Source organism: Sciurus vulgaris, assembly GCF_902686455.1.
Source record: "Sciurus vulgaris genome assembly, chromosome: 10".
NCBI classification, from domain to species: domain Eukaryota; kingdom Metazoa; phylum Chordata; class Mammalia; order Rodentia; family Sciuridae; genus Sciurus; species Sciurus vulgaris.
Genome location: NC_136470.1, coordinates 92,526,915 through 92,550,703, shown reverse-complemented (window position 1 = coordinate 92,550,703; position 23,789 = coordinate 92,526,915). Strand labels below are relative to the sequence as shown.

The 23,789-nt window shown below is 35.2% G+C and overlaps 1 protein-coding gene across 1 annotated transcript in view; it reads right to left on the bottom strand.

The window, feature by feature from the left end:
* CCDC39 (coiled-coil domain 39 molecular ruler complex subunit) overlaps positions 1–23,789 on the bottom strand; it is a 75,824-nt gene that overhangs the window by 31,132 nt on the left and 20,903 nt on the right. Inside the window, exons 8-13 of the mRNA XM_079100867.1 lie at positions 21,126–21,229; positions 20,686–20,818; positions 18,156–18,350; positions 17,074–17,238; positions 9,814–9,951; positions 7,942–8,150 (exon numbers count right to left, since the gene is read on the bottom strand). Coding sequence (XP_078956993.1) covers positions 7,942–8,150; positions 9,814–9,951; positions 17,074–17,238; positions 18,156–18,350; positions 20,686–20,818; positions 21,126–21,229 — 944 coding nt within the window. The remainder of the gene's footprint in view (positions 1–7,941; positions 8,151–9,813; positions 9,952–17,073; positions 17,239–18,155; positions 18,351–20,685; positions 20,819–21,125; positions 21,230–23,789) is intronic.

Here is a 23,789-nt window from a genome sequence, read left to right as displayed (position 1 = left end):
TCAGTCTCTTTTGTTTTGAGAATTCTTACTTTCTGACACCTATTGGACAGTACTCAAAATGAACTAAAGCAAGCTCTGTCTTTCAGTCATAGACATTATGTTCATGGAAAAAATGGAATTGTATGGTAATCTCATATCAGAAAAGTTATGTAAAAATTCTAACTGGAACATCAGATAAATGAAGAACCTAACTTGGGAACCAGGTAAATAGAAAGGTCTCAGGAAAAAGAAAAACAGGAAAAAAAAAAGTATTTCACACATTTTACCAATGGAAATAATTAATTATGATCATTTCTATATTCCTTTTACCAGTTAGTTCAAATTCATAACTCTTGGGGAGAGAATCTTATTTTCTAAACTTAGCTTTATGCATGATCTTTTATCTTTTTGGAAAGAGGAAAAATCAGATGAAAATATATCAGGAACTCTTCTGATCAGGCAAACACTTGGGTTTACTATCCCACAAAAACTGTATGCAGTGGGGACCTTGATCATAATGGGAACAGTATGTGACCTCCTATCACATGTATGTCAACAAACAATTTTATGGCCAACATTCATTCTTTCACTACATATGTCAGGAATTATTTCTGGCACTAGAGATTTAATTGTATATAGTTATGTAATGCACAACTGTGTATTGTATATAGTAATTTCATGAGATAATAATTGAGCTGAAAAGTTCTGATTACTCATGATGGTGTAAATGTCTTTACATCATAGCACAATGCAAGAGTCAGGTGTTTCTGGTGATACTGTGTAAACAAACCTATTATACTCTAGCCATATAAAAATGTAGCACTTTCACTTATATATAGTACATGATGCATGAAAATGACAATAAATGACTTTGTTACTCGTTAAAAGAAGAGTAAAATTGGATAACTATAATAGAGCTATATTAAAGTAATAACCAAATACTTAGGATGGGGACATGCTGGGTAGGGCCCAAATAGAGATGTGTATGTGTGGATGGTTGTATTTTTATCCGAATACATTTTTATGATAAAAATGTAAACTGGTTTTCCCTTTTATTTCACAAGTTTAAGCAAAAGGAGCTAAATAAAAAGGAAATTTCAAAGTTGTGAATATAAATTAAAACATAGTATGCACTTATTTTAAATAACCAATATAAATTTTACAGAAATTATTTAATTAAATACAAGTCAGTTTACTTTATATTCAGTCTACAACTTTCCTAATGAGCAGCTGAACACTTTATTGACTTCAGACCATTCATGAATTCATTCATTTATTCATTATATCATTCAGCAAATATGGAATTTGGCTTAAGTGTTTCAATGCTAGTTTCTGGGGATGAATAAATCAAACCCCACAGTTCTTGCCCTCTAAATACTATCTTTAATTTTGGAGGCATTTTTCTTCAGTCAAATATATGTCAAAATAGACCTAGTTTTACATCTATAAAAAATAGATGTAGCCCTACTGAGAAGTGAAGAGAACTAATTTAAATACCTTCTCTTTCTTTATCAGAGAAGTGGCTAGAAAATGTGTATGCTGAGTTGCCACACAAGAAAAAAGCAGAGGTAATCTTTCTTACCCAAGGATTTTGTAGATTAATCACAAGAGCCATGTAAAGTCATTACTGGGGGTAGACATCCCTGTAACAACTTTCAAGGTCTTTTATTGGCACATACATAGCTAAGTGTTTGTAAATATTTTGCTCTAGCCTAGAAAAATGGAGGCTTCCATTAATTCAGATTGTCCCAATAATGTTTCATCTTGAATAATCATTGAAAAAAGTCAGCAAAAGGAAGCAAACTGTGCTGTCACAATTTAGAAGTTATACATTTTTAAAAAAACCTATGACAATTTAGAAATGAGAGACAAAATTGTTTAATGAGACTGGTACTTTGGAATTGAACATCATTCAACATATTTATGTTTTCTTTAAAAAGACAAAATGGACCCAGATTTTCCTATCTGGACAGTAGCATTATTCACTGTATTAATTTCTTTAAAGAAGAACTATCAAAAAAAAAGAAGAAGAAGAAGGAGAAGGAGGGGGAGGAGGGGGAGGAGGGGGAGGAGGAGGAAAAGGAGGAGGAGGAAAAGGAGGAGGAGGAGGAGGAAAAGGAGGAGGAGGAGGAGAAGGAGGAGAAGAAGGAGGAGAAAGAGGAAGAGGAAGAAGAAAGAAGAAGAAGGAGAAGGAGGGGGAGGAGGGGGAGGAGGAGGAGGAGGAGGAGAAGGAAGAGGAGGAGGAAAAGGAGGAGGAGGAGGAGGAGGAGGAGGGGGAGGAGGGGGAGGAGAAGGAGGAGGAGGAGGGGGAGGAGAAGGAGGAGGAGGAGGAGAAGGAAGAGGAGGAGGAAAAGGAGGAGGAGGAGGAGGAAAAGGAGGAGGAGGAGGAGGAAAAGGAGGAGGAGGGGGAGGAGAAGGAGGAGGAGGAGGAGGAGGAGAAGGAAGAGGAGGAGGAAAAGGAGGAGGAGGAGGAGGAAAAGGAGGAGGAGGAGGAGAAGGAGGAGAAGAAGGAGGAGAAAGAGGAAGAGGAAGAAGAAAGAAGAAGAAGGAAGAAGGAGAAAGAAGAAAGAAGGAAGAAGGGAGGGGGAGGGGGGGGAGGAGAAGGAAGAGGAGGAGGAGGAGGAGAAGGAAGAGGAGGAGGGGGAGGAGGAGGAGGAGGAGGAGGAAAAGGAGGAGGAGGGAGAGGAGGAGGAGGAGGAGGAGGGGGGGAGAAGAAGGAGAAGGAGGGGGAGGAGGGGGAGGAGGGGGAGGAGAAGGAGGAGGAGGAGGGGGAGGAGAAGGAGGAGGAGGAGGAGGAGGAGAAGGAAGAGGAGGAGGAAAAGGAGGAGGAGGAGGAGGAAAAGGAGGAGGAGGAGGAGGAAAAGGAGGAGGAGGGGGAGGAGAAGGAGGAGGAGGAGAAGGAAGAGGAGGAGGAAAAGGAGGAGGAGGAGGAGGAAAAGGAGGAGGAGGAGGAGAAGGAGGAGAAGAAGGAGGAGAAAGAGGAAGGGGAAGAAGGAAGAAGAAGGAGGAGGAGGGAGAAGGAAGAGAGGAGGAGGAGGGGGAGGGGGAGGGGGAGGAGGAGGAGGAGGAGAGGAGGAGGAGGAGGAGGAGGAGGAAGAAACCCTCATAGGAAAATAGCTAGTCACAAGGAACTGAACCATCCTCATCCTGGACAGCAAGTTCTCACAGCAAATTGACAAACTTATTGAAGCATAATTTGGCTTCCTGCATCACTTGGGGAACAGGAACAGGAACATGTGATTGTGTGGGTCACAGCAGCTTACTTTTCACAATTACTTATCACTATAAATTAATAATTTGTGTCTCTGGTATTGTATGGAAGTATATGATTCTAGATGAATACCACCTTTGCTTTTGTAATATTAAAAATAAATCAAATTTGGTGATGCAAAAACTCAAAATTTGACCCTGGACATGACCCTATGATGATTGGACGCAGGAAGGGAATTAATGCCATTTCAGGAAATGCCTTCCCCATCCTCTATCAAGAGCATTTTAAAGTCCAAAATCACTAGCCACATGTCCCAGGGAGAGAGTCACTCATTTTCTAAAGTTTTAAAAATTTCTACAAACATGATTTTGCAACTCTCAATGTGTTTATTAAAGTATTTTGCAAAGATTTTAATTCATTCCCAAATATTAATTTGGGAGGATTTTTTTTCCTCATCTGAACACTAGATAACACTTTAAAAAAAGTATTATATTTGAGTCTTTGTGTTTTCAAATCTTTATGTAACACCTTTATAAATCAGCCTACACTGATAGCATCAAACTGGTTCAGGGTGAAAAATAAACTTCCAAACTTAGGGGAAAAAAAGAAAAAGATCACTTCAATAAAGAGATAAAGATTCTGAAAAAAAAAAACCATAAATCCTTCAAATGAATGAAACAATAAGCCAAATTAAAAGTTCAATAGAAAGCATCACCAACAGACTAGACCATTTGGAAGACAGAACCTCAGACAATTAAGACAAAATATATAATTTTGAAAATAAAGTTAACCAAGGAGAGAAGATGTTAAGAAACCATGAACAGAACTTTCAAGAATTATGGGCTAACAGGGAAAGACCAAATTTAAGATTTTTCAGGATAGATGAAGGCTCGGAGATACAAACCAAAGGAATGCACAATCTTTTCAATGAAATAATATCAGAAAAGTACACAAAGCCTGTACTTCAGAATATTCTCAACAAAATATTCAATGAAGTTAAAATGAAAACAAAAAAGTGAAAACCAGCAAAGAGAAGAACTACACTAAAGCAACAGACAATCAAAGGAGAAAGTAATTCAAATTAAAAACTAGAAATAAACCAAAATGACCAGGAACACATTTCATATATTAATAATGACCTTGAACATTAATGGCCTAAAGTCATCAATCAAAAAAAACATATAGATCAGAAGACTGGATTAAAAAATAAGACCCAACAATATGCTGTCTCCAAGAGACTCATCCCATAGGCAAAGACAGCCATAGACTGAAGGTGAAAGGATGGGAAAAAATATCTCTCTCACATGGATTGTGTAAACAAGCAGGGGTTTCTATCCTCTAAAATAGACCGAGTTATGTAAGCTATATAATTGTAATTATACAATTGTAATATTACCTTAATACATTTTTAGCATCTGTAGGGTTGTTTTGATAGCTCCCTTTCCATTGATACTTTTTCTTGCTGCTTTCTTGAGGAGACTTTTAGATTTTTATTAACTTTTATCTGTATTATTCCTTTCCTATTTCATATATTTATGCTCCTCTTATTTTTTCCTTACTATTACCTAATTTGAAAATAATTTGATAATCTAGCTTCTTTCTGATACAAATACTTTAAGTTGTAAGTGTGCATCTGAGTACTATTTCATCCCAGAGATTCTGATATTTTAAGCTTTTATTATCACTTAGTTCAAAGCACTTTTTATTTAACTTTTCTTGTGCTTTCTTCTTTGATCTATGAGATATCTATAAATGTTCTGTTTAATTTTGAAGTAGTTGAGACATGGGGGTGGGGTTCTATATATCTCAAGGTGATTGATTTTAAATACAATAAATTATGCAGGAAAAATAGTCTGCATGATTTCAAATTTTTAAAATTTCTCAAGGCTTATGACAGAAGATATCCTGTCTTTATTAATTTTCTACTTGTCATTTTTGTGTATAGTTCTCTATAAATAACAAATAGGTCAAGGTAGCTGATAATGTTGTTAAGCCTCCTATAGCATTATTCCTTCCAGTAAAGTGAGGGGGCTTAAAATCTCCAAATATGATTGTGGATTTGTCTTTCTAGTTTTATTAATTTTTACTTCATGTATTTGAAATTTTGTTATTAGGTACATACACATTTAGGATTGTTATATTTTCTTGGAGAAGTTACCCTATTATGGGCTGGAGTTGTGGCTCAGTAGTAGAGTGCTTAACTGGCATGTGTGAGGTCCTGGGTTCAATCCTCAGCACTGTATATAAATAAATAAAATAAAAGATCCATTGACAACTAAAAAATATTTAAGAAAAAAAAGAAGTTACCCTATTATGCTTATGTTCTCCATTATCTCTGAAAATACTTTTTGTTGAAATTCATTTTATATTAATAGCTATACTTCAGATTTCTCATGCTTATTTTTCCCTTCTTTCATTTTTAATCTATTGGTGTATTGATATTTAAAGTATGACATATAGAGAGAGCATAGAGTTATTGTTTGCTTTTTACATATGTTGAACAGTTATAACTTTTAATTACAGTATCTAGATCACTTATATTTAAATTATTGATATTGAAGGAAAAAAGAACTCCTGACATAAAAGTCAGTAGAATACTGGGTAAATTATAGGTCTGATGATGTAATGTTTAGGAAAATAGGTAGAAGAGCCCTGCTGTTGGTCTCAGAGAAAAGATTGTTGGAATGCTTTTGTTGGAAGAAAAAAAAAAAGAGAAAAAAACACTACCTAAAAATATGTATAAAAAGCAGTTATCTTGGAAAGGCACATGTGAAGGGGCTGGAGGGAGATTTACAATGGGGCAGAGGAAACTTGTGAGGGTCATGATATTCTCAGGTATATATTTATATTGTACAGTTTAAATATAAGCTATTTATTGTAGCTCAGTCATATCTCAATAAAGTTGTTTCTTTAAAATAAAACTTCAATTAAGACAATGAAAGGCAAGAAAGGCAAAACACAAAACATATGGCAATATCAAATTTCATGGGATGCAGCTAAAATCACACTGAGAGGGAATTTTTAGCCTTCAATGCTGAAAATTAATGAACTACATATCTATTTCAAGAAGTTAGAAAATGAACATATAAAAACACAAAAAATGAGAAAAAAGTAAAGATGAGATCAGAAATTTAATGAAATAATGAATATGCAATAGAAAAGATCAATAAGAAATGACTCTTTTTTAAACTGATAAAATTGATTAACATTTTTAAAGACTAATCCCACCTAAAAAAAAGAAGGCACAAATAAACAATATCAAGAACAAAAGGGGTCATCTCTATAGATGCTACAATATTAAATAATAAAATGATATTATAGATTACTTATGGCAGTAATTTGAAATTTTGGATGAAATACAAAAGATTTTTCCCAGGGAAAAATACAATTTTCCAAACTGAATCAAAGAGAAATACAGAATCTGCATTGTTCTATATGACCAAAAAATAAATTCAACCAATGATTGATAATCTTCCCCCACAGATAACTCCAGGCCCCCAGTGACTTTACCAATGAGGTCTCTGAAAATTCAAAGAAGATATAATTCTACTCTTTTACAAAATTATCCAGAATATAAAACAATAAGAAACACCTAAGTCATTTTAGACATAACCTTAACAACTGGATGACCTAATAAAGGTAGTAGAGCAAGGAGAATTGTGGGCCATTTATATACATGAACATGGATATAAAAATTGCTTTAAAAGGGCTGGGGATATAGCTCAGTTGGTAGAGTGCTTGCCTTGCAAGCACAAGGCCCTGGGTTCAATCCCCAGCACCACCAAAAAAAAAAAAAAAAAACAATTACATTAAAATATTATCAAACAAAATTCAGGTACATACAAAAGATAATATGTGGCAAGCAAAGAATAAAAATAGATGGAAGCTCCCTTAATATGGTAAAGTGTATCTCAAAACAAACAGAGCCAGGGATATAGCTTACTACTACAGCATTTGCCTACCACGCACAAGACCCTGGGTTCAGTCCACAGCACCGGAAAAATAAAAGTTAAAAAAATAAAAACCTACAGTAAACTCTATGTTTAAGGATTAAAACTTTCCCTTTGAGATCAGGAACAAGATTAAGGCACATGTAATCACCATTATTCAGTATTGAACTGGAGGTCCTCGCAAGTATAGAAAAGAAACAAAAGTTATAAAAATTAGAAAGAAACAAAACTATTATTATTCAAAAATGATATGAACGAAATACCTATAAATTTAGAATCTACAGATGAATTGGTAAAATTAACTAGAGTTTCAGTGAGCATGTTGAATACTTAACATACAGAAATTAATTGTAAAATAATGGTTTGTATCAGCAACAAAAAAAATAATAATAAAATGCTTTAAAAGAAGATAACATTGATAGCAACATAAAACATAACATCTGGCCAGGAATAATTTTATAAAAGATAAGAAAAACTTCTGTAGGAAAATTACTCCAATAAATGCAGCTTTATAAGGAAAAATTCATTACTGGATCCTTATCACAAGCCACACACAAAAATCAATTCCAAGTGATTTAATTATCTTAATGTAAAAGCAAGAATCTAAAGAGTGAAGAATTAGCCAAAGGAAAGAGAGGAAAGAGCCTAGACATGGCTATAATATACCCTATATCTTATATTAAAGGGCTTTTCAAGTGAATAAGAGAAAAATGGATATCAGGGTTGTGGAGGGAGCAGGCAATTCTCCTGACTTCAAAATTTTTCAAAATACTTTAGCTGTGTTTTAAAACTAATAATTACCTTATGCTTTGCCGTTCTTGATCGACATATCTTATTTGTGAGGCAAGCATTGTTTTATGAACCTTAATTTCTTCAGTTCGCTCGTCCATGGCGGTTTGTAACTGCTGTTTCCTTTTTTCCAGGGACAGAACTTCTTCTGCCTTACTGTGAAGCATTTCTCGAGTACGTTTAACTTCAAGTTTTAAAAGATTGTCCTCTATCATCAAATCCTATCAACATAACAAAATATTCAAATATCGAAATACTTTTTATACCAAAACAAAAGTATCTTCCCTTTTATTGCTCTAAAAGTCAAACTTGAGAATATGCCTGTTTACAACTTGACCAGTGACTAAGACATTAAGTAGGGTTAAATTTAAATTGCTTATAGTCATGAAATCTTAAAAAAAAAAAAAAAAGCAGGAGCAGGGAGGGTATGGCTATTCCACATCATTTTTTTATATTTCAATTTTAAATTCTGGCTCTACTAAAAACACAAAATGAAGAAGTTATTCCCAAAATTGAAACTTACAATATCTGGAAAAAACACAAAATCCTACAGATGAACATTTTTATACTCGAAATCTCACAATATAACATGAAAACACATTTCTATTGTAAAACAATTCTGTCATAAGTGGAGTCCTGACGTAAGAGTTAACAAATTGATCAATGTCAGAAAATAAAACATAGAAACAAATACTCCAGAATATAAGATTTTACTATTTCGTAAATGTAGCTTTTTACTTGGAGGACAGCCTAGATCCCTACTAGATCTCACATGTACAAAAGTATATTCTGGATGAATGAAAAACTTAATGTGAGAGATGAGATCAATGCAACTAAAAATAGCAAACATTTTTCTGTTTTTTAGGGTGACAAAGAAGCTTCTAAGCATATAAATTAGAAAGAAGAAAAAAATCCCACAGCTTAATATTTAAAAAAGAGATTTTATATCTGAATAAAAATTTAAAGGCAATTAGTGAAAATATAAATGCAACAAAATATTTTACATATGAAAATATTTCATAAAAAATTAAAATATATACACCTCCCAGTGGAAAAGTAGGCCAAAAACATATATTAGATATCCAAAGAGAAAAATTATGGAACATAATGGAAAAATATTTTAAATATTTTATTAAAACATAAATGTTTAAAATATTATCTTTAAACAAAATATTTAAACATCACACATTTAAACATGTAGAATAAAACATTTATCTATCAAATTGGCAACTGTTTTGAAAATTAGAATATCCAGCCTCAGTAATGGCAAATAAAATAAAATGTTATACACTGCTGTTGGAGGAGTATTAGTTGAAGCCTCTAGAGGGCAATTTGGCTTAAAAAGTTTCAAGGCACCAGAAATATTTCTCTCTCTTTCTCTCTGTCTCCCTCTCTCTCTCTCTCTCTGTCCCTCCCTCCTGGCCTACTTCCCTCCTTTTCTCTCTCTCTTCTGAGCCATAATTACACAGTTAGAAATTTAACCCAAGAAACTAACTGAAAAACTATACAATGATATATGTGCACTTTACATGATAGTGTTATGCATAATAGCCAAACAATGGAAAAAAACATATCCCAAAAATAGAAGATGCTTAAATAAGTTATAGTAACTCATGCGGTGTTTTTGCAGAAAGTCTTCAAGAGTTGATTTTTAAGGAGTAGTGTTTAAGGAAATTTGTGTAATATATTAAAAACTGTTAAATACAAAATAAAAAACCAATTTTCTTCAAAGCCTGAAATAATAAACTTCAACACTTTTTCTTAGGTACAGTGATCATAACAACTTTTTTCCTCTTCATTATTTTCCTTATTTTTAAAATTTTCTTCAATTAACACAAAAATGCATGGCCTTTAAAACTATATATGCATATGATTTTATTGCACCTGTTTTAAAGCTTTGGCTTTAATAAGTTCTTTCTCTGATCTCTCAATGAAAAGATTTAACTCATCTACTTTAGTCATGAGGGACTGTTTTTCATCACAATTTTTACTGTTTGACTTCTTGATGAAGTAAAGATCATTCTGTAAAAAAAGAAAAAGGTATATGAAAGTGTGTTTTAAAGAACTAAATTAAACACATACCATAATGAAAATACCTTATACATTCTCATGTTTATAATCAGATATTTTAATCTCTCTCATCATGCTATGTATCTTACATAATACAGGTAGTCACATAGAAACATTTTTATCATCTATTAATGTTTTGGGTTTAGTCTGAATTCAATCATTCTAGAAAATATTACGCATGGTTCCAGTTCAACCCAAATTATGAAGAGCTCACCATTACTATGGAGAAGGGAATTGTTCAATCCTATCCAAGTCCCAGAGTAAAAACATTATGGGTCTGAGAAAACACAGGGTCCTAAGTACAGGCTCTGGAATCAGATGACCTCTATTACCTATCAGCCATCTGCCCCTGATGGCTAACCTACTTCCTCAGTTTCCTCTAAAATGGAAATGAGAACAATGCCTACCTCCCAGGGTTATTGGGGGATTAAAGCAGTTACTGTCGAGTATGCATGACAGTGCGGGACACATGAGAAGTGCCATGTCAATGTTGGCTGACATTATTATTACAAATGCAATTACATGTTGCTAAATAGAAAAATATTTAATAAGATCTAATTCCATCAGATGCATTAATGGTTCATATCACCCAGATGCCAGTTTCCTAGTTCCATTCAGTTTGCTTCCCTCTTCCCACTTAGAAACCAGAGTAAGGTATGTGCTGTAGTCCCTTCCTGGGTCCTAAATCAAAACTTTCATGTTCCCAGATTTCCCCCAACCCCATCCCCATACACAGACATAAGCCCTGAACTTGCTCGTACCCTCTCTCTCTTCTCTCTTCTCTGCTGTCCTCTCCCCTCCCCTCTCCTTACCACCTCTCTTTCTCTCTCTCTCTCTGTCTCCTCTCCTTTCTTCCCTCTCCCCTCCCATTCTCATTGCCAGTATTTCTCTGAAGGATTAGGGCCTAAGATTGATCAAGATACTGAGAAAAGACAACTTTTTTGGCACAAATATGTGATTTCACAAAATTAAATTTAGAACAAAAGAATTAAATTTTAATGTGATTTTTCAACCTGAAGAAATGTAAAATGAGATGAAGTGGCATGGGAGAGAGTATACAGGAATGGTAATCCAATGTTACCACTGAGAAAAGCAAACCTTCATTAGGTTAACTAACTTTTAATATTTTTAAATTCACTTATATTTCATTATTTTGACTCTGTTAAAAACAAAATTGGGATAGGCATCAACTCTAGCCAACTATAAGGTGAAGAAAGCAATCAGAGTAGTTAAAAAAGGAAAGAACTGTAAGTATCCCCACATGGTAACATGGACACAATCCAGATGAATCAAGAAACAAAATTCACACTCCTCTTGTTTTGTAGCATTAATTTTTTCATATTGTAAATAATCAAAACACTTATTAAATACCTTCTAAAAGCATTATGCTAAGACATACATTGCTTCTAGTTCTTCTAAATACCCTAAAATAATATTAAATGTAATATTAAGTAATACTAAATGTAATATTTTCCATTTAATAATGAGTAACTAGAGCTTAGAAAAGCTCATACAGTCATGATGTAGACCACTGATATTCAAAACCAGAGTTATTTGATACCAGAGCATGTATTTTTTTCTAGAAAACTAAGGTAAACATTTTTAAAAAACATTTCAATGGACTACAAACTACTCCAATCAAATTTTGTCATTTTAAATTTTTTTAAGTTTTTGTGAGGAACAGAAATTTATTTTTTTGTTAAAATCTTTTTTTTATTTTGCAGACTGCATTTTGATTCATTGTATGCAAATGGTGTACAACTTTTCATCTCTCTGGTTGAACACAATGTAGATTCACACCATTCATGTAATCATACATATACATAGGGTAATTCCTGTTTCATTCTACCATCTTTCTGTCCACCATCCCCTTCTACCCCATTTTCCTCTACATCTTCCAAAGTTCCTTCATTCTTCTCTTCCTCCCATCACCCCCCTCATTATATATTGTCATGCACTTATCAGAGAAAACATTTGGCCTTTGGTTTTTTGGGATTGGCCTATTTCACTTAGCATGATATTCTCCAACTTCATCCATTCACCAGCAAATGCCATAATGTTATTCTTCTATATGGCTGAGTAAAGTTCCATTTTGTGTATATACCATAGTTTCTTTATCCATTTGTCAACTGAAGGGCATCTAGGTTGGTTCCACAATCTAGCTATTGTGAATTGAGCTGCTATGAACATTGATGTGGCTGTATCACTGTAGTATGCTGATTTTAAGTCCTTTGGGTATAAACCGAGGAGTGGGATAGCTGGGTCAAATGGTGGGTCCATTTCAAGCTTTCTGAGAAATTTCCATACTGTTTTCCAGAGTGGGCACACCAATTTGCAACCCCACCAGCAATGTTGGAATGTGCCCTTCTCCCCACATCCATGCCAATGACCACTCCCTGCCTGGGGCCCTCAAAACAGAAATTTATTAAGAACCATCTCTGCCACCTCAGAAGCATGGGAGAAAGGACAGAGATGAGCTGGGCAGAGGGAAATGTCCCAGGAAAAACAGTCTCCAGTGTCTCTTGCAGATGGGAGCAGAGACCACCCCTGATCTCCAGGTGATTATGAATGCACTCCTGGCTGGAAACCAAGGAGAGAAGCCAGAATCAGTTTGCAAACCTTGTTGTTTGGATGCCATGATGTTAGGATCCAGAGTTCAGGGGCCTCTCACTGTCCAGTTGTTTTGTCTCTGTCTCAGCTCTCCGTTTTCATTGGAGACACTTTTTTTCTGAATCAAGCACATTTCTGCCTTCCTTTCATTAGAGCTATTTTGGTTTGGGGCCTGTCTTTTGGACCAACCCACAGAAATATGGCATGAAGCAACATAGTTGTTAAGTCCTCCTAGTCACCTTCTTCCAGTCCTTGTTGTTGCCATGGATGGGATGTGGGTCCAACATGAGGTGGAAAAGGAGTTTTCTTCTGACCACATACCTTGGGAGGACTTGCTGTGGCTGACACAGGGGCATGATGGGAAGCTACACTGGGATTGGGGGTCCATATGTGCAGATGGTGGAGAGGAAGGGCAGGCAGGCTGGCTCTGCCACCCCTTTGCCCTAACTGCTTGGCCTCCTCAGGAAGCTGATGCTCACAAGGCAAGAAGGAAAAAATACAAAGGGAAGGCTCACTGGCACTCCTCTTCCAGCAGACAGGAAAACTGGAAGGATCCACAGGGTGTGGGCAAAGCCCAAGGCCCAACCTCTGAACACACAGGTTTCACCTGGAATATGCAGCCTGCCATGGTCATCTGGTGCTGAAATATCAGGTACAAAGCCATTGCCTTGTCAATTTTCCTATTAAACAAAGACATCCAGATATCATATGATCCATAACCCATGTCAAACATGATTGTCATTATTGAAGAATCTGGGTGTTTGGGGAATAGCTCACTAGAAAGACTTGGTGGATATTCCTGTGGGTGCCCCATGATTTGGCCTACAAAGGGCCTCTGCGTGGGGTACTTCATCAGTGTTTGATGAGGCTTCATTATTCGGTGGAAACATGAGAAGGAACGTGTCTCTTGTGTGCATGATCCATTTCTTCAGTCACCAAAGAGTGGACCCCGCAAGTGGGTGGCCTCCTGTGACCATAAAGTATAGAATGACACTCATGCTCCAAATCAATTAGTATGATATTTCCTCTGGCATCCACCAGGATGTTCTCACCTTCAGGTCCCTGTGCATGATGCTTTTCTCATGGGAGTAAGGCACAGCACATGCAATCTGCTTGACAGTCTCCAGGCCTCCTCCTCCTGCAGGCTACCAGCCTCCAGGATGTAATTATCCCCCATCTGCATGCTCCATCTCAAGACAGATATTTTCAAAGGTTTCAATAACATGAAACAGCTGGATCACATGTGGGTGTTCCCAAGGTCTTCTTCATATCCAGTTCAAATATGATGGGGAAGTACTGCTCTATCTTTTGTAGAATTTTCACAACCATCTCTGTCCCAGTGAGGAGACAGCAGGCTGATTTCACCTCAGCAAAGCTACTCTGCCTGGTGTTCCTCAGGACCTCATAAAGGCCTGTGAAGTTGAACTCATAGCAGGAGTTGGGACCCTGCAGCACTACACTAGTCTGACTATTCTTATTACACATCCTCAGCAGTAATACCAACTAAGGATGTTAGCTTGAAAAAAATAATCAAAACCAAACCAAAACATCAAACCAATTCACCAAGTGAGCTATATGAGAGTCTGACAGGTCACCACCAAGAGCTCCCTGTATTTCTGGACAAAAACCCAGTTGCAACCACGTTCTTCTATAGCTGATATATGAAATTCCCTCACAATACACCTGGGCGTAGATCACAATGGTCACCTTACTTTTTGGCCTTCAGGATCTTTTCCACTTCCAAAATAAGAATAAGAAAGGACTCCAGAAGCTTTTTGCTTTGGGGGGTTATGGAGACTGATATTCACTCGTTTAAAAATTAAAATTTGTAGGATACTTCAATGGTCTTTTCAAGTCTGAAAATTTGTAATACCTTTTGGTTTTTAAAGAGCTCATCTACATTCAAGGTATTCAATTCTTTCCTCTTTCAACTCAGAATGATTGGTGTCAAAAGGATGGTAGCACTTTACTCACATCATAGTACTGTAACAAAATGCTCTGTTCCCTAAGACACAGTAGAGGATGGTATTAACACCTATGGGGCTGAGAGCAAAGAAGTGTTCATCATAATTTCCCCATAAGGTTCCCACCAGATTTCTCATTAGAAACCTTGGCAATGGGTTGAAATACTCAAAGTGATAAAGGATAAAATGTATTAATCGAGAATCCTAGAGCCAGTAAAAGTGTCATTCCCATAGGGGGTTGAAAGGAGAAGTTCCCAGATGTCTTGGTTCTTTCATGAAGTTGTACCTTAAACTGGGTAATTTACTAACAACAGAAATTGACTTCCTGTTTTGTCCTCACATGATAGAAGGGTTGAAGGGCTGAACTCATTCTCTCAAGCCTTATTAGCATTAATTTTTTTTTACATATTGGTAATTGAACCCAGGACATTGTGCATGTTAGGCAAATGTTCTATCACAGAGGTACATCTCCAGCCCTTTTTATTTTGAGATTGGATCTCATTTAATTGCTCAATCTGGACTTGAATTATGATCTTGCTGCCCAGCGTCCCAAGTAGATAGGACAAAGCCTATTACAGTTTGAATATGAGCTGTCCCCGCAAAGCTCCTTTTAATGCAGAAATATTCAGAGGTAAGATGGTTAAACTGTGAGAGCTGTAACCTAATCAGTCCGCCCTAGTTTGAGTGGACTGGGTGATAAATATAGGCAGGCTGAGTGTGGCTAGAGGGAGAACACTGGGGTCATGCTTCTTCCCTGTGGCCCCTTCTCTTCTCCCCTCCCTCAGACATCTATGGACTGAGACCTCTGAAATCATGAACACCAAATAAAATTTTCCTTCTCTAAGTTTTTCTTGCTTGTTTTTGTGACAATGACAAAAGAGCTAACTAAAACAGAAATTCATATAGAGAAGTGGGGTTGTTACTGTGACTAACCTGACCACATGGTTCAAAAATGTTTGGAAATGGTTTGCAGGAGGAATTTTTAAGTTTAGAGATGCAAGCTAGAAAAGCTCTAGAATGTTAAGCAGAGCTTACTGGGCAATTATGGTGAGAACCCAAAGGCCAGAATGCTGATAGGAATGCAGACCATGCTCATGAGGTTTCAGAAGAAAATGAGGACTCTTGGGAATTCTACTGTACTAGAGCAGGCTCATGTTATATTTTATCCAAGACTTGACTATATTTTGCCATGTTCTGAAACTTTGTATGAGACTTAATTTAAAAGTGATGAACTAATTAATCTAGTGGAGGAAATTTCAAGACAGCGCAGCATTCAGACAGTGGCATGGATATTGCTGGCAGCTTTTAGCCAAGATTACTATGAGAATGGGAGCAGAAAACAAAGCTAAAGGATTTTCAAAATTTTCAGTTTGGACAGAAAAGTACATGTAAAATCGGGGCTAAGGAGGGTGTGCTTGTTGAAGAGATTACAGCCCCTAAAAAGATACTAAGCACTTTCCGCAGATCAAATAAGAAAGATGTCTTGAGGGCCCCAGGAATTTACAAGACCACACCTACTCAGGCTTCAGGGTACAGAAGAGAAAATTCCTTTTAGAAAATAGGGGAAAGTGGGGGTTAAAAAACTGTTTCACCATGCTGAGGTACACAGGCACTTGGGTTACTTCAACCTTGATTCCATGGGGCCCAGGTTTTATGTGAGCTGGCAGAAGACCCTGGCATCACCCATGTAGTGCTGGTTCTACAGAAATTAAATTTTTTTAAAATAAAATCTCTGTTTTCAACTTTTGTAGTCCTTAAGAAATTCAGGGCAATTCTACTTATAACCACTTAAGGACACTCATCACTAGTCTTCCCAGCCATAAATAACATTTTAAATTCTTCCAAGTTCTCACCTGGTTCAGGTCCACACTCTCACTCCCTCTTATTCTACAGTTAAACTTTAGCATAAGTTTTTATATTCCCATAAACATAATAAAACTCCTAAAATGAAGAATATTCTTCCCTTACTAACTGAATGAAGTCAGCTGAAATATTATAATGTCATTAATGTAATAACCACAATAGATGGACTCCAAAAAAAGATCTGCTTCTTTTAAAGAGCATTTCAGAGATAATAGGCAATCAAGTTATTTAGTATGGCAAAAAAAAAAAAAATGGAGTTTATCAATGTTCTAAAAAGTATACTCTTAAAGAGGATATCTAAGTCAAAGAGACCAAGGATCAAATTCAGTTTTCTAGGTACTAACTGTGCAACCTTGGATAAGTTACATTCTTTGTAAAATGGAAACAGTACCTTCTTCACAAGGCATAAGAATTAAGTGAAATAAAATACTAGAGGAATGTAATATTTACCATAAAGTAAATGCTTAATCCATGGGAATGTTACATTCTAATAGTATCAAAATGTGAACCTTTGTTTATATATTTGGGTAATTGAGCAATCACCCTAACCAAAGTAGTCTTGGGAACCTATTCACTTAAAACTGAATGACTATTAACTAAGATACCAGAAACATAACAAATTTTTTGGCTAAGTTACATGTAGTTTCTTCATTTGTGTCTCCAAAAGGCCAAGTGTAGACTTTTTCTCTTCCACCAACTTCCTAAGATCAATAATTTTTGCTTCAAGGGCTTGTTTTTCTTCTGAATTAATCTCTCCCTTTAATCGTGACATCCTCCGTTCCACTTGTTGAATGTAAAAATCCTGTTATAGTTTTAAAAAAGAAGTTAATTAGGAGAAACAAATAATTCAAAGTTTCTCTGTAACATAAAAACACACTGAATATCTTGTATGCATTTGGCCTAGGCATCATCACTTACTATTAAGTCACTCTAGTCCTTTAGTGATTCAGGATAAAATCTTTCTTTAAGAGGCACAGCAATAAACCATTCTTCAACAGAGTGCATGAGAATTATATGAAAGTAATCTAAACACATAACAAAGTCAGGAGTGTTTATCATACTGCCCTAACACAGCCTTAGTAAATCTACTGGATTTACATAGACATGGATCTTTAAGGGTACATTTTCTAGAGGATGCAAAAAAGATAGTCACAAATAACTATGAAAGGCTCAAATATGATAAACTTCAAATTAATAATTTTTAAAAAATATACTAAACACATAATTTTGAGAAATCAAGAATATATCAGATGAGGAAATTAAGATGTAGAAAGGAATAGTGTTAAGAAAATATCATGCATATAAATGAGATGTGTACGTGTTTAAAAATAGAGAAAAATGAAAAATACTTTTACTGATCGTCCTAGGGGTAGGGGGAAGTGTCTATGTTGGCATAAATAAGAATTAACATAGTTTTTCTAGTTTTCAGGTATCAGCTGGGTTTTATTCTGGGTTCAGCTGTCCCAGTTTCCTTTAAAACATAGGTCTCCCTCACTAGAGTTTTCTCTCCTATTGCCTGTTTATGTTAGATAGAGAAAATTAGTAGCTTTTAAGTTTCCCTATTCTACTATGGCCCTAACATGATATCTCACCTTTAGCATCTGTCTATCCTTCCCAAAGAGTGCTTAGAAACTGTTCTTTTCTTAGGATATTGGGGTATCCTGGCCATCACAACTATAACAAATCAATATGGAAGACAGTCACAAGAGTAACATCTACCTGACAGTACATAATTTCTTGTTGCTTCAAAGTTTCAAAATCCAGTTTATATAATCGATTGTTGAGATGTTTCAGAGAGGAACGGGTTCCTTCAATTTCTGATATGACAGCTTTTTCTTTCATTGTCTCAGTCTGTAATTCTTGAACTTTCTTAAATAGCACATCTTTCACTATATTCAATTGAACTTCCACTTCCTGGTAATAAGAATTATAGTGATTAATGAAATGATAATATCTTTAAATGTTTTATGTATATGAACACTGTAATTTAGGAACTTATAAACAAAATTGAAATCCTGCCACCAACATTGAAGCCCTTGAGAATATAAAGTCCCATCCATGATTTCAACAAATTCCCAACATTTCTTGTCATCTCTTCTAGTAGACTAGATTAGGAGCTTTCTATTCCTATATCATGCACTTTGTCCTGTCATCATAATTCCATCCCACATAGCCCTAGCCTCAACATTAGGTCCCTCTACTGGGTTCCTCAAAAAACAAAATCCACTGGAAAAATATAGGTTGTAAGTTCACAAGGTTCACTGCAGTCTTGAGGGTGTAGGAGGGAAGAAAGAGCATCACCCAATCTCCATCTTCTTTACAATTAATGAGCAGGTAAATGTTTAACCATCAGCTCTCCAGCGGAGGCAGGGTTCAGAAGAGAATATGACTTCCATGGTATGAACATTCACTGTGGCCAATTTCAAGCTACTATCATGATGCCACTAAAGACAGAGTTGTAGAGTGATACACAGAAGCAGAACATTATGCAGAATTTCCAATATACAGATAGGAGACGTAAGTAATTTTAACCTTAAAACAGATTATAATAAAATACTTTGGAAGGGATGAATGCTATTTATTACTTTTGCTTTTGTTTTGAATATAATTTATTTAATTATAAATAGAATTTGATTTTAATACCTGCTGCATTTAGCAGCCAACATAAAGAATTCCTGGAAATTTAAATACTGATTTTATGAGCTAGTAGAGGGCAGTCCCAGCACACCACTGGCACTCTCCATCACTCATACTTTGTTGGCCTCCCTGCCATGTGCCGCCCTCTAGGAAATAGAAACAAGTCCCCCATGCCCATTTCCCTTGTTGAAAACAGACTTAATCTTGACCTAGAAACTTTACCACCGATGTATTCTTGGCTCTGGTTGATTTGCCAAGCCAAGATCAATTGAAAGTTATCATTTTTAAATGTTGAAATAATTTCCCTCTGTGTTCTTATACCCACGCAGGCATATTTCCCTTTGATAACCAGTGAATCTCCATAGAAGTAAAAGAAATCTATGGTTGGCACATTTTAATCTTTATAAAGCAAGATAACCTGAAAACCAACACATTATTTTTCATAAAACAGACAGTTTTCATTGGGTTTAAGATCTCAAAGAGTACTGGCAGAAATTTAAAGTCAGTGTTTCATGGTAAATAATATGATACATATCCAATAGAGACAGGATTAGGCTTTTTCCAGACAAACAAAAGACAATAGCAAGGAAAACTAAGAAAATGAAAACATCCCTGCTAGAATACTATTAGTACACCTGCTGCCAATCATTTTATTTTCTAATTTAGTTAATTTCTCTAAAAATGATTTTTTATTCACTGTGAGCAAAAGGTCTATTTCATATTAATTTTATAGTCTTTACAAGTTTGTAGTAAGTTCGAATGCTGCCCTCTATCATGTGCTATGGAAAATTATGCTATTAGAAGGTAAAAACAACTTCAAAAAAAATAAAATTGTGTGATTTGGACTCAAACACCACTCATCAAGATTACTACTCAGAAATTTTACACCACACTGAGGAAGGTGGATTCCATCCAAATATAAGTGAAGCCATATTTCATATATGCCTCATAAAATGTCTAGGGATTTTGCCATCATCTTTGGCTACTCCTTCTTCCTCCCCTTTGGTGCCCAAAAAAGGATAAAAGCAAGAAGTAGTGCCTACTGCAACAGAGCATGCTTGTAGGTCACTTTGAAAGTTTCGGAAAGGAAATGATGCCCAGCCTTTTCCAGTGCCTCGAAAATTGGCTGTAATGCTACCAACACACCAGAGGCTGGGGTAGAAGAGGATGCCAGTATAATTAATAAAGTAATACAGTTTGGAGTTCATTCGTCAAAAAAAAAAAAAAAAAATGTTACCATATTGTAAGGGGTTAAAAAGATACTAGATAAGGATGAAAAACAAATAATGAATATACACCATCAGGGGACTCTAATCACAAAGACACAAAATTAAAAGATAATCAGATAAGAATCAGTATTTTTCAATACCAACAGAACATGCCAACAGAGGTGGATGTGTGGATGACGGCAGGGACATGGACACAGGAGACACTGGGAAAGAATGGAACTCAGGCCACGGTGGAGGGCAGCCTTTAAAAGGCACTGGAGGTAAGTGCTGTGAAGGTGCAAAGCCCCCCATAAGATTCCCTAGTCCTCTGATCCCAAGAGTCTAATTAATTCACTCTTGCTAAGTGTGCTGGGATTTTTTTAAAAATTAAAAGTAAACTTTACCTTTACACCCTTTTCTTCCTCCTTTAACATATCTTCCAGATTGGTAGCTTTTTCTTCCACAGACATGGCTTTCTCAGTTATCTGATTTAATTTCTTTTTTACAATCTGATTATGATTTTTAATTTTTTGTAACCTAAATAGGGTTTATGAGAGAAAAATAGAAACATACCCCAAAGAAGTATTTAATGAAAACAAAGAATAATAATTTATTCTAAGACTTCTTTTTATCATTTGAAGACTTCTTTTCCTATAAACCTTTTTACTATGAATTGTATATCTAGAGCCTTTGTGATAAAAGTCAGAAAAAAAAAACATTTTAAGCTCAATAGTGTAGTTGCTATAATTTTGCAGTTATTTTGTAGAAAATAATCTTAAATATCTAGTTCTTTTCTAGAGTTAGTAAAAAACCATAAACATATTTAAATAGCTTTTTTTCTTACCTTTCTGTTTCTTCATGAATATCTTTCTTTATTTTGGAAATATTCTTCCTCAGAGCTTCTAAATCACTGGAAGTTCTATTCACAGTGGCTTTTAAAGAATCCAGCTAATAATAATTAAGTGACAAAAATTATTTATTTTCTTATAAATTAATTTCATTTCTAAGAAGTTCTATTGTGCCCACTTTTAAGTTCTAACCTATACCACACCCATAAAAACTTTTTTGTAATTAGTATTTATGTATTTTCTTATTGATTTTCATATCAATTTTAAATGGTCTGTTTTATGATACCATTAAATTATTTAAAAGCTACATATATGTGTTGAAATGCAGAAATGTCCAATATTGCTAGACCTACTCAGGAAAAACATTTCATAGGATTCAAGATAAATTAATATCTGTCTATAAAGTACTTGTGAAAATCATATGAGACACAGTTGGATCTGAAGAGAAATCTCAAAGATTCTAATACATCATCCTAAATAAACACATCTTCCTAGTGACCTCCATTTTACCAATAATCTAAATTGTTAAAAAAAAAAGTCCAACTTACAAATTTTCTCCTTCATTAAGACCCTTTGCAAAAACCTAAGGACTCTACCAAAACATACGTTAGAACTAATAAACAAATTCAGTAAAGTTACAGGATACAAAATCAACATCCAAAATCTAGTTTATCTCTAAACACTAACAACAAACTATCTGAAAAAGAAATTTTTAAATAGCCCATTTACAAAAGCACTAACAAGAGTAAAATATTTAGGAATAAATTTAACAAAGAAGGTGAAAGATCTTACTCTGAAAAATATAAAATATCGATAAAACAAATTGTACAGGACACAAGTAAATGGAAATAGATATCCAGTATTCATGAATTAGAAGAAATAACACTGTGTGAATATTCATAATACTTGAAGCAGATTCAATAAAATCCCTATCAAAATTCCAAAAGACCCTAAATAGCTAAGTAATCTTGAGTAAGAAAAGCAAAGCTGGAGGAATCACACTTCCTGAGTTCCAAACTATATTATAAAGCTATAGCAGAACAATCAGAAATAAATAAACATAATTCATCACATCAGAAGACTTAAAAGGTTGGGGTTTCGGCTCAGAGGTAAAGTGCTTTCCTGGTACGTGTGTGGCACTGGGTTTGATCCTTGGCACCACAAAAAAATATATAAATAAAGGTATTGCATCCATCTAGAACTAAAAATATTTTTTAAAAGAAGACTTAAAGACAGGAATGATATGATCATCTCAATAGATACAGAAAAAGCATTTGACAAAATATAGCACCCCTTCATGTTTAAAACAGCAGAAAAACTATGGATAGTAGTTTACAATGTTGTACCTCAACATTGTAAAAGCTATATATGCTAAATCCATGGCCAACATTATTCTAAATGGAGAAAAGGTGAAAGTATTCCCTCTAAAAACTGGAGCAAGACAGAGACAAGCCTTCTTTCACCAATTCTATTCAACATAGTCCTTGAAACTCTAGCCAGAGCAATTGGACAAAAGAAAGAAATGAAAGGGATACAAATAGGAAAAGAACTCAACCAACCCTATTTTCCCATGGATATAATTTTATATTTAGAAGATCGAAAAAATTCCACCAGAAAACTTCTAGAACTCATAAATGAACTCAACAAAGTAGCAAAATACAAAATTACCACCCATAAATCAAATCATTCCTATACATCAATGATGAATCCACTGAAAGAGAAATTAGGAAAACTATCCCATTCATAATAGCGTCAAAAAATTAAAATATTTGGGAGTCAATCTAACAAAGGACCTCTATGATGAAAACTACAGAACACTAAAGAAAGAAATTGAAGACAACCTTAGAAGATAGAAAGTTCTCCCATACTCTTGAACAGGCAGAATACACTGTCAAAATGGCCACACTACCAAAAATATTATACAGATTTAATGCAATTCCTATTAAAATTCCAATGACATTCTTTCTAGAAATAGAGCAGTCATGAAATTCATTTGGAAAAATAGACCCAGAATAGCCAAAGCAATCCTACTGAGGAAAGTGAAGAAGAAGGCATCACAATAACACACCTTAAATTATACTACAGAATTGTAGTAACAATTATGGCATGGTACTGGCACAAAAACAGACATGTAAATCAATAGTACAGAATAGAAGACACAGAGACAAACCTACATAAATATGGTTATCTCATACTAGACAAAGGCACCAAAAACATACATTGGAGAAAAGATAGCCTCTTCAACAAATGGTGCTGGGAAAAAATGGAAATCCGTACGTAACAAAATGACATGAAACCTCTATCTCTCACCCAGCACAAAAATCAACTCAAAGTAGATCAAGGACTCAGGCACTAGAACAGAGACGCCGCGCCTAATAGAAGAAAAAGTAGGACCAAATCTTCATCATGTCAGCTAAGGCACCAGCTTCCTTAACAAGACTCCTAAACCACAAGAAGTAAAATCAAGAATCAATAAGTGGGATGGAATTAAACTAAAAAGCTTCTTCACAGCAAAGGAAACAAATCAGTAACATGAAGAGAGAGACTACAAAATGGGAGAAAATCTTTGCCACATGCACCTCAGATAGAGAATTTATCTCCAGGATAACAAAGAACTCAATAAATTTAATACTAAAAATAAAATAAAATAAAATTACCCA